At 40.8% G+C, this 18,642-nt stretch overlaps 1 protein-coding gene across 14 annotated transcripts in view; it reads right to left on the reverse strand.

Annotated features, from left to right (window-relative positions):
* Window positions 1–570: 570 nt before the first annotated feature.
* ephb3b (eph receptor B3b) overlaps window positions 571–18,642 on the reverse strand; it is a 64,461-nt gene continuing 46,389 nt past the window's right edge. Inside the window, exons 6-16 of one of the 14 annotated variants that reach the window (XM_077533347.1) lie at window positions 17,856–17,980; window positions 17,062–17,224; window positions 16,786–16,894; window positions 15,175–15,227; window positions 14,564–14,686; window positions 12,045–12,292; window positions 10,566–10,781; window positions 8,987–9,136; window positions 8,521–8,720; window positions 5,330–5,485; window positions 571–2,109 (exon numbers count right to left, since the gene is read on the reverse strand). In XM_077533347.1, the coding sequence (XP_077389473.1) occupies window positions 2,001–2,109; window positions 5,330–5,485; window positions 8,521–8,720; window positions 8,987–9,136; window positions 10,566–10,781; window positions 12,045–12,292; window positions 14,564–14,686; window positions 15,175–15,227; window positions 16,786–16,894; window positions 17,062–17,224; window positions 17,856–17,980 (1,652 nt within the window). In that variant the 3' untranslated portion in view covers window positions 571–2,000. Of the gene's footprint in view, window positions 2,110–5,329; window positions 5,486–8,520; window positions 8,721–8,986; window positions 9,173–10,565; window positions 10,782–12,044; window positions 12,293–14,458; window positions 14,699–15,174; window positions 15,228–16,785; window positions 16,895–17,061; window positions 17,225–17,843; window positions 17,981–18,642 lie in introns of all 14 variants that reach the window. The other 13 variants (XM_077533341.1, XM_077533338.1, XM_077533335.1 and 10 more) reach the window with 13 other exon arrangements.

Here is an 18,642-nt window from a genome sequence, read left to right on the forward strand (position 1 = left end):
GATGGATGTCTGCTTTTCAGTTTGTCATCTTTGATTCAAATTCCTTTCTGTTATGTTCGCATTCTTATTTTCATTTGCATCTAATAGCTAGCAGGCGTCAATGATTTCATCATACATGAACTAGAACTACGTCCTGCATGTGTCTTGCCCGCCCTCGATATATATATATATATATAAATTATATACATCAGTAAATTTGAACTATTTTACCTACAGCATTTATTTATCGAACACGCACAACCACCATGTCTCCAGTTTGCAAATAATTCTGGACCACCGACACAATTTAGGACCTTAGTTGAACGCTCAGGAAGTGAGGACCATAAAAGCTGACCTACTTTTTTCTTTTAAAAAATAAAACACTTTTAAAAAAAATATGTAACAATCATAAAACATATGCACAAAACACCTTTTTCCCATACACCGCTCATGATCAACTTGAGTAGTCCATGGTCTCGGATTGTTACCAGTCATGGGCCAAAGAATCTGGTATTCTATAGTTAACTTATTCGGCTTCCTACAAACATGTAGTGGCTGTTTGCAACAACAATAGAAATACAATATGCAATGTACGGTATATGTCATTTATTTTGTTTAATCATCAATTCATCAGCTGAATCCTCTTTGTTTCCATCTGATTGTTTCAAGTCCACTTTCCCAAATGGACTTGTGATCCATCTGGGAACGGGTGGTAGGGAAGTGTGGGAGAGGGGGTTGGGGCACAAATAAATACATAGGGAAGGATGTCAACAAATTAAAACAATAATTTTGATTATTCTGAATCCAGGTACTAGTAAGTAGAAAGTTGTCCACAATGGGTTTCTCTGCATACGTTATATGCATATATATGTTTCTCCAAAGTTGACTGTGACTCCATAAAAAAGATGTTTTTTTTTTTTTTTGTTTGTTTTTTTTTTAACAGTTGTCCACAGAATATATCATAATTGTTCCAGATATAATTGCTCCTTGTCATGGTTCAGTTCATGCGTTAATTCTCCACAGTGGCAAATAGCGGAAGCTGTATTGTACAGTATACTTGTGTGCAACGTGACACACCTGCACATCCACGCACACTTAATTACACATACGCACACACACGCACACACTAAAAAGGCCTAGTGGTCTGTCTATTGTGTTGCCACAGTTCTTGTGTCCCCGTCTCACAGAAAGAGTCCACTTGGGGTATTTCAGTTTGACCAGCCATTTTGAAACCACAAATCTCCCTAAAATGTAACAAAGTCAAAAAGAAAGGAAAAAGTTCAATGTGGACTAACAAAAATGAGGAAAAAAAACAAAAAAAAAAACAGTTGATGAGCAAGTGATCCTGATCTTGTAAAAACCCTCTTTCAGGTCAACCGGAGTCCAACAGTCCTTAAACAAGCATTTGACCGACCTCCATGATAAACCTGCTGTTTTACTCCTGTCCATCATAGTACCTCAACCTTCTTCGGCAAGTCCCCTTTTATATAACGCACCTTCAATATGAAGATGGAAACAACACGTGCACAGTGAGACAACTTCAGGGAAAGAATTGTCCTCTGTCTCCTTGTAGTTTTTGTCTTCCAGCAAGTTCATTCGTGACTGGTTATGTCCATCAAAGATGGGTTGGGGTGGGGGGCTCTCACATCAGGATCACTGTGACATTTCGCTTACCAAAGCCAAGCTCCCTAAAACACACGTTCATGCAATGTCAGCCTACACCAGACTCGATGAGGCTCAAATGGGATGGGTACGCCGACCCCTCTTTCAGAACACACACAAATTGTGATTGAATAGAAAAAAAGTACGATGAATAACAAAAAAACAGGACGTGGTAGTGGTGAAAAACAAAAAGTAAACAAGTTTGAGGCACTGCAAGTCAGTTTTGTAGTGTCAAATTAATTGGCAGAGATGGGTCAGGCAGCTTGGATTTTTCCAATGGCTCGATCTGGCACGGTTCTTCCCCCTTTCTTCCTCAAACTGACCGTCTTGCGACTGCACCACTGCGGATGTCTCTTTCCTCACACCTGGACAGGAAGCGTTTGGTTCATCTGTAATCTCATGTCCTGAATGCTACCTAGAATCTTCTTCTGGTGGCCAGCCAATGTAACCCCTATCCGCAGCAAGTCCCTGAAAAGAACAAAAGAGGAAGAAGGGAAAGTGAGTGCAGGTGGTTCGGTCATAAAAAATTAAATCAGGCAAACATCACATTTCAAACGTTGAACTGTAAATCTACTTTGGGCCGCAAGTAAACACAGGCGGGATGATCCACCGTCTTGGTCATCACCCATAAAATGCCTCATTCAGTTTAAGTCAACAAAACGGGGGAGGCAGGAACATGCTGCTGTTGCTCGGCAGGTGAGCAAAAGGGCATGAGTTTAACTGCCAGAAAGTGAAAGCTAATGATTACATTGTAAGTAGAGCTACTGTTAGTTAACCTGACATGCCTGAAAGCTTCCGTTTCTAAGAAGGTACCATCCAAGAGCTTTTGTCTTTCTTCTGGTAAAAGTTGTAAAGGGTATAAAAATACCCAATTTGTGAGACTATAAAGATACCTGGCCAACAGAGAACCAACACAGGCAATAATAATAAAAAAAAAAAACAGGAAGACAAAACACCATGGTTTGTGATCATAGACACAATTCCATATCACACCGCTTTTCTATGATGCACAATATTTCTGTAGAAGCAGGCACATGCACACATCAGACATTAAAGCGAGCTTGAGTCACTGCCCTTTTTGCTCGTGAAGAATTATCAGTCCTGTTTTGGAACAGCTCCCCATATATGCTCCTCATCTTAAAACATTTTTTTTTGTACTGATAGAAATGTATCAATACCTACTCACAGACAACCCTCTAGGTCAGTGGTTCTTGACCTGGGTTTGATCAAACAGCAGGGGTTCTGCAAGTCAATCTCAGGGTTTCGGTGGAGGTCAAGGCACACACCCGAGCCATGTGATTCGTGATGATACGCCCCGCTTGGCTATCATTGGCTGCAGAAAATTTTGTGTGCTCAGTTGTCGACTTGTGACAGTTGTGATGGTATGTCCAGATTTTATTATTTTAATCCTTTCATACTAACTATGTCAAGCCAAAAAAGAAAAAAAGAAAAAAGAAAGCGCTCTGACGAATCTGTAAGACTTTAAGAATTGACATGTATAACGGAATGTATGGTATTCCACAGGGTTCAGTTCTGGGGCCTCTGCTGTTTTCATTGGGAATACAAGAACACAACAATTTCAAGGTGAAGAGAGCCAGATTTGATAACAAGTCTACCCTCCTTGTTCATTTTGTTCATCAATAAAAGTATTAATCCATCAATGATCATATCCATTTATGGAGAGAGAGAGAATTGGAATTGTTTTCTGTTGCATAGGTCAAGTAATAAAGCAATTCATTTCAATTCGGCCAACAGAATTGCCAAAATGCCAAAAAAACAAAAACAAAAAACATCCAAGTATCCAGAAAATGAAAGACAGTCTGATGCTATATTGATTCTTATTTCACAAAACACGATTGTTATAGTAAGTTATTGTAAATATTTCCTTCAGTGAGTATTTCATTTTATTCATATATTCAGTAGTATGCAAAACACACAAATGCTACAACTACTTTTGTTGTTGCTTACTAAACACCCAGTGAATATAGAAAAAAAAATGGTTGTTGTGCAGCCAGAGTATTTTCAACAATTGTGTGAGTGAAAGGGTGTTGAAATATTGTAAATAGATGAGTCAGAGATGAGTGAAAGTAAGTCCTATTATTTATTTATGAATAAATTACAAAAAGCCTGCACATCCCTCTGCCAACACAAATCTTAGTTCCAAATCTACATCAAGCAAAATCTACTTTACTGCTTGATGTCGGCATGGCAAACATTTTTTATTTTTTTATTTTTTTGCTTTGATTGCTTGTTGTAACATATAGATGTTTCCATGCAGGTACACTCATTTTAGGCCAGGAAAAGTGCATCATCTTCATTACTTAAGAGGGTCTAATACAATCCCTCTGGGGACAACAATTAGTTTACTGTTGAGGCTCCGCCACAATCTGCGTCCTCCGCGTTCAATCACACACAAATAGTGGATAATCTAATATTACACTCAGATATCTATAACACTGTGCTTGACTCAGGGACCTTTGGCTTTATCTATGTGAGCCAAACCCGCAACCCAAACATGAAAATAGAGCACGTCCATGAGCAAATATACAACTATTCACACCACTTGTTCATCCTCTCCAAAGCTCAGTGAGGCCGTATCGCTGCAATTACGCACAAATACAGTAAGGTTTTTGTTTTTTCATAGTTTGTCATCCGCATCAGCACAGTGACAGAGGATGAAATGATAATAAATGGGTGCCATTAGAGAAATTACTGGCCATTTGGGGCAACAGAGAGCCACAGTACACCACACCTGTCAGCCTGACCAAATTGAAACAAATTACCCCCACCTCTAGTGCCTATTACACAGCTAATGAGGAGGATTTATTTATCATTACAATCCTAATTCATTTACTTGATCATCACCGGGATCCTATTTTCATAAGTTCCATTACATAATTTCCTCCTTGTAAACAGCAGCAGGAGGCAGGTGAATTTTCAAGGTCAACAATTAGTTTGGAAAACAAATAAATAAACAATGTGAGTCCGAGTTTTCGAGACACAACATGAAAATGATACACAGTGAAGCAATGTTACTGTGTTATTTGCATTTGCTATTCATGTGCTAAACTTACACCATGACCACTTCTTCACTATCATCACCACCTCATCATGTTTAACTCATTCAAACCCAAAGACATATAAATACGTTTTTCCATACTTTTTTCTTCACTCCCAAAAACATACTTATACGTTTTGTTTTGTTTTTTTTGTTTTGTTTGTTTTTGTTTGTTTTGTTTTTTTTATGCTAAAGCATAAAGATAGGGCTTCTGGTCGTTTAAAGCAATGGTAGTTATTGCAAAAAACGGCCAGCAGGTGGCAGAAGAGTATAAGAGATCAGCCAGGGCCATTTGCAACAAGCTCTTTTTGCCAGTGTTTTCAACAGGTTTGTGAATAATGATGAAAAATGATGAAATATTCTAATGCTAATTGCTGCAAAAATGGAAACGGACATGTTTTTATAGCAATAGAACAGAACATTGTGTGGACCTTGCAAAGTCAGTCAAAATCCAGTAAAACAGACAGGAGCAAAGGGGGTTGCTTCTGTGAAAATGGCTGGGAATGAAAGAGTTAATTTAGCCCTGCGCCTTTTTAAAAGTCTGGCAAGGTCAAGCCTCATTCCACACATTTCGCTCTCAACCTCAGATCAATCACTTTAGGCCTGATTAGCTGAAACAACTCCACTCACTCTGCTGTCATCTGGGCAACCAGGTCAAAGGAAGCAAATCCGGCATTGATGAAATTGTCATGGTAGCGGCTCATCTTGATGGCGTCCAGCCAGTCTCCCACTGTGGTGAAAGTTGTATAGTCTGGCACGCAGCGGTCAAGCAAGGGTTGGGATACCCTGCGTGGTGGAAGGCAGGTCAGGAGGAGAGAGAAACAGAGAGAGGGTTAAGGTGGTTACTCCATTTCCTCTATCGGCTAACCTAACACCCCCAAAATGCCCCCCTGCTGAGCGCCACCTCACCACCTCTCCTCCTCTCTCCTTTCCTCTCCGCCACATGGCATGGGTTGTGCATGTGTGTGGGGGGGGGGGATGGAGCTAGGTGGGCGTCAATTGAATGGGTGGAGAGACTGGCTGGAGGTTAGGTTGGTGGATGCTGGCGCTGCAGCTGGTGAGGGGGGTGTTATGTTCACAAATGAAATCTTAGATATATGATGAAGATAGAAAGCATTTTTGGAATGGGATTAACAAAAAAAAAAGACAGTAGATCTGGTAGTTGGACTTTGCAATTGTTAAGTTGGAATATTGGCAGGACAACTGTCACCATTGTATACAGAATAGAGACCCAGGAAACATCTAACAGGCAACGCAAAAGGTGCTTTTCAGTCTTTCGATCACGGGGAGGCAATTCCAGTCCTCGAGAGCTGTTCTCCTGTCTATTTTTAGATGCCTCTCTCTCCAACACACCTGATTCAAATGATCAGCTCATCAGCAAGCTCTGTTAGAAGCCTGGTGTGTTGGAGAGAAACATCTACAACAGGCAGGACAGCAAGTATCGAGGACAGGAGTTCTCCTACTCAGATTAGATTAAAATGCTGTTACACTGAGGGAAAAAAAAAAAAAAAAACTGGATACATGCAACACTTGAATGGAATAAGACTGGCTGAGTATGGAAAACCCTTTGAATTAGTAATTGTAATCTACAAAAAAATAAAAATAAGCATTGATGAATGAAAATGGAAAACAACATTTGCAGTAACAGCTTCCAATCATCTGTAAAAACTTGCCACAGGGTTTTGCAGTGTGCTTGTGAAAATCAATGGGTATTCATGAGTTAGAGAATGAATAGCACTGCAAATGTGGAGGACAGACTTCATCCAAATGAGTTTGTGGAAGTGTATGTATTTCTGGTATGAATTACGACAGGTGGGCAATTTACAACATTTTGCTGGTCTGTCATTCGTCACCGGTCTGGGCACTCTTCCGTCATCGTCAGTCCGTCATTTTTTCAAGCCGAACCGAACCATAATCATCAGTCTGTCATTTTATTTTAACCACACTTCCGTGGTCATTCCTTCAGTCCGTCATTCGTTAGTCGTCAGCAAAATGCTCATCCGGAATTCCCGCCTCTGTGAATTACAATTTGATAGGTTGTATTTCGGTGACAAACTGGGTTAAAAAAAATATTTATTTATTTTTTTATTTTTTAGGTTTAGCACTATATAGGTTGTTAGTATACATTTGCAGATTTCCATTAATGTTATTTGTGAGTGAATATACGTGTATCTTCATATTGATATATGCTGATTTATTCCTTCAATATTTTGCATAATCCTTCACCCATACAATATTTCAAATCGGACCAAAGAAGGTCCCCTTTTTAAAGGACAACTCAAGCCTCTTTGCTGATCAGTGCTCCAGATAGACGGCCCACCATGGAAGTTTAATAAAACTGTAACGACTCTGAGAAAAGTGGAGCGGATGAAAAAGAGGCGGTAGAGAAGAGTTAGTGGGAGGTGTGTTGAGGAAAGAGTTGGGGGAGAGAAAGAACCGGGAGCAGCCAGAGAGAAAGAGCGCTACTGTCTCCCCTCTATATGCTCTGTTGATTCTTGTCATCCTTTTTGATGGCATTAGATTCATTAACAATTAAAAGAGGAATGAAGAACGGTGGAAAAAAAAGAGAACAGGCAAAGAACTGTAGCTAATAACCGTGATACAGAGGCTCCATTGAGTGGTGTAGATTGAGTGATTTTTAATAAGAGCTATGCTTCGGTGCTCAAGGCCTCGGGGCTGCCGTTAAAGCCAGACCAGGGTTCTTCTTTAATGGGGTATTGTTGGTGCGCCTTCTCTACAGTTAGCTTCGAAAAGATCCAATATGTTGCTGGCCATGTGTAATCAACCAGTAGGAGCACAGTCAGAATGCAGGCTAATGTCCGAGTCTCTCCAGTGGTGATGACACTGGCCACAACTAAAACGCCTAGCGCAGTTTCTCCAAACTTAGCTCATTATCTTTTTGTTGCGACTGCAAGCCAGTGGGTGTTGGGCATTTCTGTTTGTAAATCTTAAGAGAGAAGCAACATTTGAGAGAAAAATACATAAATGGACAAATGCAATGTGAGCCGTAAAACTAGTATTTCAAATACTTTTGCTCATTACTCTGACCACCTATGGTGAAGTCTGTATTCATGTCAAACATGATGATTTTGCATGATTCAAAGAACTTTTCCCCAAACTATGTTAGGTAGCCCGCAGCTAGCCTTCAATGCCAAACAGGACGACAGTCTCTCCCTATTGTAGATTTGTCGGCAGGAGGCCACCTCTCTGCTGGCCCGTTTTAAATCTTGTTAGTGGCTAATTAAAAGGCGCTCCCATCTTCTTTTTGCATCGCCTTAATCGAGCTAATTAACCGCAAGCTTAATCTTCTAAGAACGGCACTACAGTGGCCAACCGAGACCCTAGTTTCCCCCATGAGCAAAAACCCACGATTGTCTGCAGACTTCCCGTAGGACAAAAAGACCCTGATGCAGGGATAGATAGGTAGGTCACCCCCTCCTCAATCCCAATCACTTAAACTCTGCAACTTTATATCCTTCGGACTCTTTCCAAGAAACAGCTTGAAGATAACTACATTGCTATTGACTGTACAGAGAGCATAACACTCTTCGTTTGATTTAGAACACATTATTGTCTCGCATACTGGAAAACGGTGGCTCTTTGAGTGCTTGCACAATAGAATACTCTTTTGCGGTAACTTTGGGTTTTGCGTAAGTAGTCCGTTACTGATTAGTCGAATAGGCTAATATTTTTGTTACAATTATTGTATTTAATGTCTAAAGTAGTTTTATGACGGGTCCAGTTTAACATCAAGGATTTTTAAAGGTCCAATCAAATCAAGCAGTCATTCCTGCTATCTCTCAACCAATCCTCCTGCTTACCCGGTAGACTGTGTGCTGTTAGTGACGACTTTGAGGCTTGCGGCGTTGCGGATTAGCTTATCCAGGGTGGCAACGATCTGGGTGAATTTTGGCCGTAGGTTGCGCTCTTTCACCCAGCAGTCTAACATGAGCTGATGGAGTGCTGTGGGGCAGTCCATCGGCGGAGGCAGTCGATAGTCCTGCTCCACTGCATTTATCACCTGTGGAATGGTCAGAAAGAAACCAAAGTCACCTCCATTTGCCAAAAACTTTGTTGAGGCAAGGGAAAGAAAGAAGAAGAAGGAAAAAAACAGATATAAAAAAACATGAGAAAAACCTCAAAAGATAATAAGGGAAAGGCTTCAGCCAGAATCGTGAGAGAAAACGAAACAAGGTATTCCAAGTGTGCAATGCAACATATTTCAACATAAAACTTTGGCAATCTTAAATACGTCTGTGCATTTTGCTTGTCACTTTATGAGCTTACATCTTGATTGCTCATGTCCCAATACGGCCGCTCTCCATATGACATCACTTCCCACATGACAATGCCGTAGCTCCACACATCACTCGCTGAGGTGAACTTCCTGTAGGCAATTGCCTCGGGTGCCGTCCATCGAATAGGGATCTTCCCTCCCTGTGGATATGCGAATGAGTAGGTGAGCATGAAATACTGGAGGGATGGAGCACAAACACAGAGTCACACACATACAAGAGGAAAAGAGAGGGTGAGATAAATGCAATCCGAGGAAACATTTATGCACAGACACAAGGGTGAAAGGCGTGCGACATACAAGGTTAGTACTATGGCTACAAAACAATGACATGTAGGAACATATGAAGTTTGGATAACATCGATATGTACAGTATGTCAAATAGTATGTATGACAAATAAACTTTACTGTTTAGCGAAATAGACTGCTTTTGTTGCCATTGTATTTAAAATTTTTGATTGTTTTTCAATAAATACAACAAATTAATTTCATAATTTAGGTAGTGCCCTGCGATTGGCTGGCAACCAGTCCAGGGTGTCCCCCGCCTACTGCCCAGAGCCAGCTGAGATAGGCGCAAGCACCCCCCGCGACCTTTGTGAGGAATTAGCGGTCAAGAAAATGGATGGATGGATAATTTAGGTATTATTCAGTGTGGATGGCTCCCCTTGGTTGTTTTTTTCCTCACATAGTTTCTCTGTGCCCCACGATGTCTTTTTTTCAACAACAGTTCTGCAGGTTGTGTACGTGTGTGTGAGTGCCGGTGTGCTCATGGGGATGTTGGAGGGAAGTGCGGGTTTTGTTTTTCTGCTGTCATTTGGATGTTCTAACCACATTTGCAAACTACCGTTATTGCTGACTATTGCTGAAAATACTACACTTAGTGATAACAAACTCAGCATTTAGCAAAATTTGTCCCTGAGTGGTTATTGCAGGCACACCAGCGTTGAATGACAGTTAGCAACATCAACCTCTACTTTATTTGAGGGGAGGCTGCGGCTCAGTTGGTGGAGGTGATCGACCAGTGACTGAAGGGTCAGTGGTTTCCAATCCGGTTCCACTTGTCTACTGTCAAAGTTTCCTTGGCAACATAAATTGCCACCAGGTTGGATTGTAAATGAGAACGGTTCTCAATGATCGGTTATAAACAAAGATGAAATAAATCAAATCAAACTTTATTCATATAGGAATTTTCATGCATACAAATGCAACTTAAAAAAATGTGGTGCAATTAGCACATGCAAAAAAAAAACAAAAAACGAAGCAATATTATAGAGTATACATTACTGGACTATGGGTATGATTTCTCCCAAAACATCTGTGAGAACATATTGTAGCCTCTTTTATCACATAGTTCTGCCGTCCAGATTGAGATCAAAGTCCCTTCCCTCTATCCCTTAGTTGAAAAGCATGTTGGTAGTGTCAAGTGCGAGTAGACTTGCTACAGTCTCATGGATTCCTTTTGTGAGTTTGGCTCAGATGTATAATTTATTTATTAATCCATGATTTATTTATAAGTAAAAAATGTTAGATGCAGCACAAGTACACACACTCACACACATTGTAGAAGCTTACCAGTGAGCTTGTGTAGGTAGGGTCTGTAGGGTCATCCTCAAGGAAACGAGATAAGCCGAAGTCAGACACCTTGCACACCAGGTTACTGTTGACCAGGATGTTACGGGCAGCCAAGTCTCTGTGCACGTAATTCATATCTGACAGGTACTTCATTCCTGCTGCGATGCCACGCAGCATGCCAACGAGCTGAATCACTGTGAACTGCCCGTCATTGAGCTGGCAAAGGAAAAGAGAAAATATAGATGAACTGGATTGCAGAACAAGGTCAATGTAGTCATTACTTGTCTTTTCTTTATTGAACATTCCTCTGTCAGTTATGCATACTTATTTTGTGTACATCTTCTCATCGTTCACTTTACTATGTCATTCATACTTCATACTTTGCTATACTTTTTAACTGACACCATTTACAAGAATCACAATGTATAACCTTGACCTTGTATCGACAATTTAAGTGAAATGAATTAAAGCAGATTTTGGTGCAAATATTTGCAGAGTGGGGTCTAGTTAGTGTTGCAGCTAGTGCTGTAGTCAAGACCACACCAACCAAGAACAAGAAATTATCGAGACTACAGAGTACCTAGACTAAGACAAGTCCAAGACTTTCGGAGGTCGAGATTGAGTCAAAATATGTATTTATTTATTTATTTATTTCATTTGATTTTTTTTATTTTATTTTTTATTTTTTATTTAATTAGTTTTCAGGGTGGTTTTGTTAGATTTTATTAGTTTTATTTATTAAAAAAATACTTTCAGTATTAGTTTTCATTTAAAAAATGTGTATTACTTGTGTGCAATACTAATAAACACCATGGCAAAATGGAAAAGTAACACATTTCTTACCTAATGTTGCATTTCAGCTGAATTGCCGTAAATGAAAAAGCGAGCCGAGCCATTGGAGCCAAAAGTCACGCATGCAAAATTGTCGCACAGGAACGATGTCATTTGAAGGTGCTTTTCTATTGGCTGCTGCTAAATGACGTCACTTCTGTGTGACACACTTTCAAACGTCCCTATTCCGGTTAATATCTAAATAATTATAATTAAAATCACTTTCAAAAATCGGTAATTAATATAATGCATGAGCCATTGGGGTTGAAGACTAAAAGAAAGGATATTTTCGCTATAATTATAGTTAGTTTTAATTAGTTTTGAAAACGTAAAATGTAGTTTCAGTTAGTTTTCATTTTTATTTTATTTCGTTAACGGAAATGTTTTTTGAATGTTGGTTTTAGTTATTTCATTAGTTTTCATTAACTAAAATGATTTTGGATTGCAGTAGTACTGGCCTATTCTCGACCAGTCTTAATAAAAAATCCCGAGTCTGTCCTGTTCGAGACAAGATCAAATAAAAATGCCTTCAATTCTGAGACGAGACCTTTAAAAATTGTCTTTAGAACTACAACACTAGTCAAAGCATTTGGGAAACTGAATATCTCATGAAACAAAAAACAACAACAACAAAAAAAATGTTCTCACCCTTAGGAACGAATCCAGAGCTCCATTTTCCATGAACTCGGTCACGATCATCACTGGTCGACTCTTGGTGACCACCCCTTCCAAGCGGATGATGTTGGGGTGGTCAAACTGGCCCATGATGGACGCCTCTGAGAGGAAGTCTCTCCTCTGTCGGTCAGTGTAGCCCACTTTGAGAGTCTTGATAGCAACAATGATCTCACGGCGGCCGGGCAGCTTGAGGCGACCGCGGCACACCTCACCAAACTCTCCTGCGAGAGCCCAGGTGGTGACAGCCAGATAGAAACAGCAAAGAAGGAGAGGAACGATGGCAAGAGAGAGAGAGACAAAGGGTGGGGAGAGATGTATGATGGAAGAGTGAAGGAGAGTGGGGGAGAAGAAGGGAGAGGGGACAATTAACTGGTTAGAACCAAGGAGCCAGGGAAGGGCAGTAGGTGTGAGACAGGGGCAACTGCACAAGAAAGCCAGGACTCAAGGCCATAGTCAAAGGACGGTGATGATGGAGGAGCATATAGTGATTATATGCCAATTAACTAAAGCGTTTGATGCAAAATGTGAGCTGATGCAGAAACATAAATAATGACGTGATGGCGACAGGATTGGATCGGGGAGTGATTAGGAAGGGTGTCGTTTACAGGGGGAAGTGGAGCTGAGCTTTGCAAGGGTCGGAGAAGTAGGCACAGGAGGAGGAGATAGGCGGAGATAGAAGTTTGGGTGTTCGGGGGGCGGTGGATGGTTTACGTTTCGATTCTACACCAAGCGTGATGGCCACGGTAATGCGTGTCAAAAGGAGTCAAAAGGTGGCACGGTGAAGGAAGTTGTGGGCAACGGAGGCAGGAATGCAAGGATGGAGGAGGGCGGGAAAAAGGAGAGGAGGGGGACATGGAAGACGGGGTCGTCACTGCGAATGCTGGAAAGTAACGGGTTTCAAGTAGTAGCCTCAGCAGCAGGAGAACTGTTGTAGCAGTAGTAGCAGTAGTAATGGTAGTAGCAGAAGCAGCAGTAGGAAATCCCTTCTCTGCCATCACAACGGCCTCTATTTTGGCTCAGATACAATAAGAAAAATCAAGCTCACTTTGCACAATTCTGCAGTATTCTGACCAGAGATATAACTACGAAATATATTCAATTAAATTCATTGAAAATTATTGACCATTTACACCACAATATAAAATGTCAGGGAAGGCTCTTCAAGGAGGAAACAAACCAGAAGAAGTATTATGTGCAAGGATTTGGTGTCAAAATAAAATCTCGCTTCGCTGAAAGTATTCTGAAATTATTTAAGTGGAATCCAACCAAGTTTGGAAATGGGGACACTTTAATATTCTGGCCCTTTCAAAAATATCTTACATTCCCCCCAGATTCTCCTGGAGTAAAAGTCAATGCTACCCTGTAACTAAACAAGTTACGGTAATTGTATAGAGCCCATGTTTGCCCCAGGAGATGCTTTGTAGAGCAACATTTTTACAAACTAGAAGCATCTGACTGTCAGTAGTTTGAACCTCAATTTCATTATATTTAAAAGGAAGCCCAGAACGGGAAGGAGTGTGAGACTTTCCAAGAGCCTGCTCTATGTTGCCATGCAATACCCCTTCACAAAAAATATCTTTGTCCTTGCACAGCTACTCTCTGGTTCCTTGAAATGGTTTCACAAAGAATAACTTTAGGCTAGATAATAGATCAAATATATGACAAAATAGATGTTCCACAAAACTTGACTTCAAACTCGACTTTGAATGAAACTCACAACTAAATCGCAGCAATGTTTCAAAGCAGTGAGCAAATATCTATCATGAAAGTTGAAACTGCGGGGTCACTTGACAGCCGATATTACATGACTTTTAATCTTTCACCTTTTTTTTAACAACTTACAATGAACAGAATAAAAGTTCATTTCTGAAACAAGATAACCAGATAGAAGGGTCCAGGACAAGTCCAATTTTCATGTGACTTTTAAAGTTCTAAGAGACATTTTGTGTGGGCTGTACATTGTGCCGTTTCCTCAACTTTATGCCTTTTTAAGAATTATTGACTTCGGAATAGTAGATAGCTTTGTGTGTAGTCAGTAATGCCATTTTTACATATGGCTTGCATTGACATATATCATGTCACTGAAACATTGTTTTTGCAGTATGGCAGTTTGAAGCTTTGATAATTAGCTTGACAGATATTGCTAAACTGTTTTGTGTGTGTATATGAAAGCTCTTTGTGAAACCAGTCCAAGGACTGGACTCAACTTCCCATCACAGTGAAACAATCATCTAACACAAATGGTGTTACATCTGCCCTAAAATGAAAACAGAAATGGGGGGAAATGGGGGAATCAAGGTGCCTCTGAGATCAGATTTAAATCTATGAAACTAGAGAGAAATTTCTAATAGGCGACAAGTCAGATGGGGGAGGGGGTAAGGGCATACCGATGAATTGAGTGAAAGTACCGCTTGGTGTGAAGTCCTCTAACGGTATGGCCTGGAGGGGACTAGCAGTCTTCCCCCTGTAGCTCAGGAGCTTTGGTGGGTTACCTGCGCCGATGACCTCCTCGATCTTCACGCAGGAGACATCAATCTCTTTGGCAAACTCCCTCACGGCTTCGTTGGGGTCCTCGTAGGTAAACGGGTCAATGTAGACCTTCATTCCCGGAGTGACTATAGGGGATTCAGTGGCAAGAACAGGAAAGTGAATCTATGTTGTTGAGTTGAGGACAGGTTTAGTACTGTACATAAGATAGCATTTAGCTTTACCCAAAGCAGTAACAATTAAAAAAGTATTGCACCAGTTTTTAATATTGAAAATCACAATCAACAACTGAAGTGGCTAATCCCTGTCAACCAATTGTCTTTCATCACACTGCAGTGTCCCGTGCTCCACCCTTGAGGTACCCTTTATCACAGAGCAGGGTACTAAATAATGACATATGAGTCAGTTATTTTGGCAATCCACACAACTTCAGTAAACAATGCAGAATTGAGCTGAGATGCCGTGGTAGTGATAACAATGCTTTTGTGGTGCTCTGAAAACATCAAACGGCATCTTAAGAGTTTAGAGATGCTTAGGCATTTCTCAGTGGGAAATCATGCCTTTTTAATTAATGACACAAATAGGAAAAAAAAAACGTGCCAGCAAAGATACTTACTGTATTGCTGTAGTTTCTCAGTGTATTCTGACTCTGAACCATTCCTTTGCTTTCTGTGAAAAGATAGTGATTATATTAATAATTAATCATGTGGGCGACAACAAGGTTGTCGCAGACACAAGACCTCAAGACAATATGGTGACAGTGCGGATACAGATCACTATTGATGTCTGGAGCAGCATAACCACATTGCTTTGGAAACAGAGAAAGAGATTGCATCAGTGTTGGCTGGTGTCACAACATTGTCTGAAACAGCAAATAAAACTCAGTCTCTGTACTTTCAAAGCTGCTTAGAGAACAGACCCAGTTTGCCTTGCACTGTCATCAAACTGTTTAATTTGCTTTGCCCTATCTGTGTTTTTAATCCAACCAACAGTTACATTTTTCACCATAGCCCCTTCTTTCCTTCTGTTAACAACTATTTTCCATTTTACACCATCTGTACTGGGGTAGGTTGGTGGCTACGAACATGATGGTGTGGCAAGGGGGCAGGGTTTTTTTTTTAAATTACATCTTTATGTGCTTCCTTTGTTGTGTAACCAGTAACCAGGGCAATAATACCCGGTGGTGATTTGCATCTTATTTCAAATTCTCATTTGGTTCCGGAATATACCCAAGCCCGGCGTTTTTGTGTTGTTATTTTCTCTGTGTTCTTTTATGGCAGTCGAAGCAATAGTTAAGCTGAGACCCTGTGAGAGACACAATGAAACGGTGTGAAAATAAGAGGAGAGTGGAGGGTGAGCAGAGGGGGAGCCGGGGAGATTATTATTCATTGTAGCGTGACCGATGCCCACGCTTGTCAGCCACTGCCTGAACAGGCTTGAGAAGGGAACAGAGTGGGCGCCTGTCGGTGGTTGGTGCCAACCTTTCACACGTACATTTGCGCTCATGTGGCAGTCTGCTAGACAAATAAGTTGTGTAAGGACAAACAAATATGTTTAAACCAAAGTGATGTTGCGCTTTTTGCAAGGTGTGAAAAACAGCGCTTAAGACCCTGCAGACGAGGGCCCACCGGGCTTCTTTGTGGTCAGAAAACTGCACACTTGGTGCTGAGATTGGATCTCGAGCCTACTGGGTCAAACAGTGTGCAAATGTTTTCATCAAAGATGTTTACTGTTCACAGACTTACAAAACTGTCTGGTATTCAGTGGCCTTATAGGTGGCACACAACAAGCAATAAACTGACGTCGTCCTGGGTTGGATTGGAGGACATGTAAACAAAGTTGACATTTGAAGCTATCTCTGTTCATTCAACTTGAACTGAAAATGTCCTCTCCAAAAATACCCACTATTTGAACATTCTGAAGGCCTGTAAGTTTTGCAAAAGTGATTTTCCTCAAACTTTTATGCTATTATGAATTCATCAGCACAACACATGAAGAAATTGGAGAGTGTGTACTACTGTGCTCTGCGTTTTATTACTGGTTGAGGAAATTTTGTCATATATCAGTAGACTCACACTGGTTTGTTTTTATCTATAAATGTAGAATTGGGCTCCTCCCTTCTTACCTACTTCTTGACCCCTGTTCTATAACAGGTCTTAATACCTTGGCGGATATATAGTGTCTTTTTTTCAAAATTTTTATTATATATGATGAATCATATTTCTACCTGAGGCAGACAATGGCGATGACCACGACGGCAATAATGAAAACGAAGACTGCAGTGGCTGATCCTACGATGAGGGGTAGTTGCTCCTGCCACATTTTTGGTGGGTCACCTTGAGGATCAAGGAGAAAGAAAAGTTCAGATCCCAATTGCGTGAAATGTATGAATGTGTAGGCTTATAGAATTTGCCTGTCACACCACCATAACCATTACGGAGTTTTTGCTCCTCAGACTCATATGTGCCATAAAAAAAATAAAAATGGTATGAGGGTGACATACTTTGCAGGTTGGTACTGAAGTCAGCCGGGCTGCTATAACGGCCGTATCCAGCCACTGTTCGTGCACGGACCTGCACCACATAAGGCGTACCAGCTTTGAGACCTTCGACACGGGCATTGCTCCGTTGAGCCGTCATTGTATGAGCAATGGCTTCACCCTGATCCTTCAGAGAGACACAACCAAAGATGAAAACCAGTGAAAAACACCAAAAGATATCACATACAAGATCCCTGGGTTGTCTCATTAATCCTCATCCCGCTCCAATGAGCTACTGTTCCTAGCACGGCTGACCAATTTCACTTTGTTAACTGGTGAAAAGGGAATGAAAAAGTAAGAAGCAGAAATAGTGAGACATGTTAGAGCTGGCTTGCTAATCCATTGGGACGAGGGCAAGACAACAAACAGCAGATATACACTGAATGCCTTTGTTTACTCCCTGAGGCACTTCTAGTCACAGTTCTGTGCATCCCTGAAAAATAATTTCTAATGGAAGGATGGGGAGAAGACGGGGGTTATAATATGGAAGGCAAACAGGGAGAAGAAGAATCAGTGGTGTACAGAAAGCCAGAGCAGAATGGCGATATAGTAAATACTCGGGCAGGGAGAGAATGAAAGAGGGGAATAATTCGGGGAGGATTACTTAAACAAAGATGGGAAATGGTGACTTGCTTCGTTGCAACCATGTGTTTATCAGCCCTGGCATTGTTTTCCTCATTTACAAATGCACAGATGACACGGTGACCATGAGTGTCAGTGAAATTGGATTGAATTAGAGGACTTACATTTCTGCTTACCTTCTCATGGTATTTAATCTCATAATCCAAAATGATTCCGTTGGGTTTTTCTGGAGGCAGCCAGGAAAGGCTCATGGTGCTCGCTGTGGCTGCCATCAGGTGAACTGTGGGTACTGCAGACGGAGCTACAAAACACAGAATGAAAAAGGCAAAATAAAATATCAGGTTTTTTTTTTTTTGTTTTTTTTGAGAATTCAAGTCCTAGCCTATTTTGTACTCACAAAAAAAAACAGTGTTGAACTTAATAAAACCAATCATCACCAGTATTGATGACAAATTAGAGGCCTTGTAGAGTTAGGGGGGAATGTAAAATCCAAAAACCACACAAACATGTACGATGCATGGACCATTTACTGAGCATAATGATATACTAACTATACATTATCAAAGAAACAGAGATTAAATATAACACACAGCTATCCCACCCACCTGAGTTTTCAGGCTTTATTTGCCTTTTCAAGTTACAGTAAGTGATCTCTATCTTGGCCTCTCTTCCCTCTCATCTCAGTTCAGGCCTGATCTGAACATTTGACTCACTCTCTCCTACATTCAGGTCCGTTGTTTCATAACTTCAGCTGTTTCACAGTGAGTCTTAAAACTTCTCCCTTTTTCCACACTTATACATCACGTTGACATTTTGCCATCTGCCAATCTTAAATTTTATCACCATTGCAGTGCAGCATCACCCCTTTGTCTTAAACTTTCTCTTTACTCACCAGCACACAAGTCTGGCAGGCTCTCCATTCTTGTTAAAACAGGGCATGCACACTCCAGTTTTTTTTATTTT

The sequence above is a fragment of the Festucalex cinctus genome, chromosome 10 (genome assembly GCF_051991245.1).
Source record: "Festucalex cinctus isolate MCC-2025b chromosome 10, RoL_Fcin_1.0, whole genome shotgun sequence".
Classification (NCBI taxonomy): domain Eukaryota; kingdom Metazoa; phylum Chordata; class Actinopteri; order Syngnathiformes; family Syngnathidae; genus Festucalex; species Festucalex cinctus.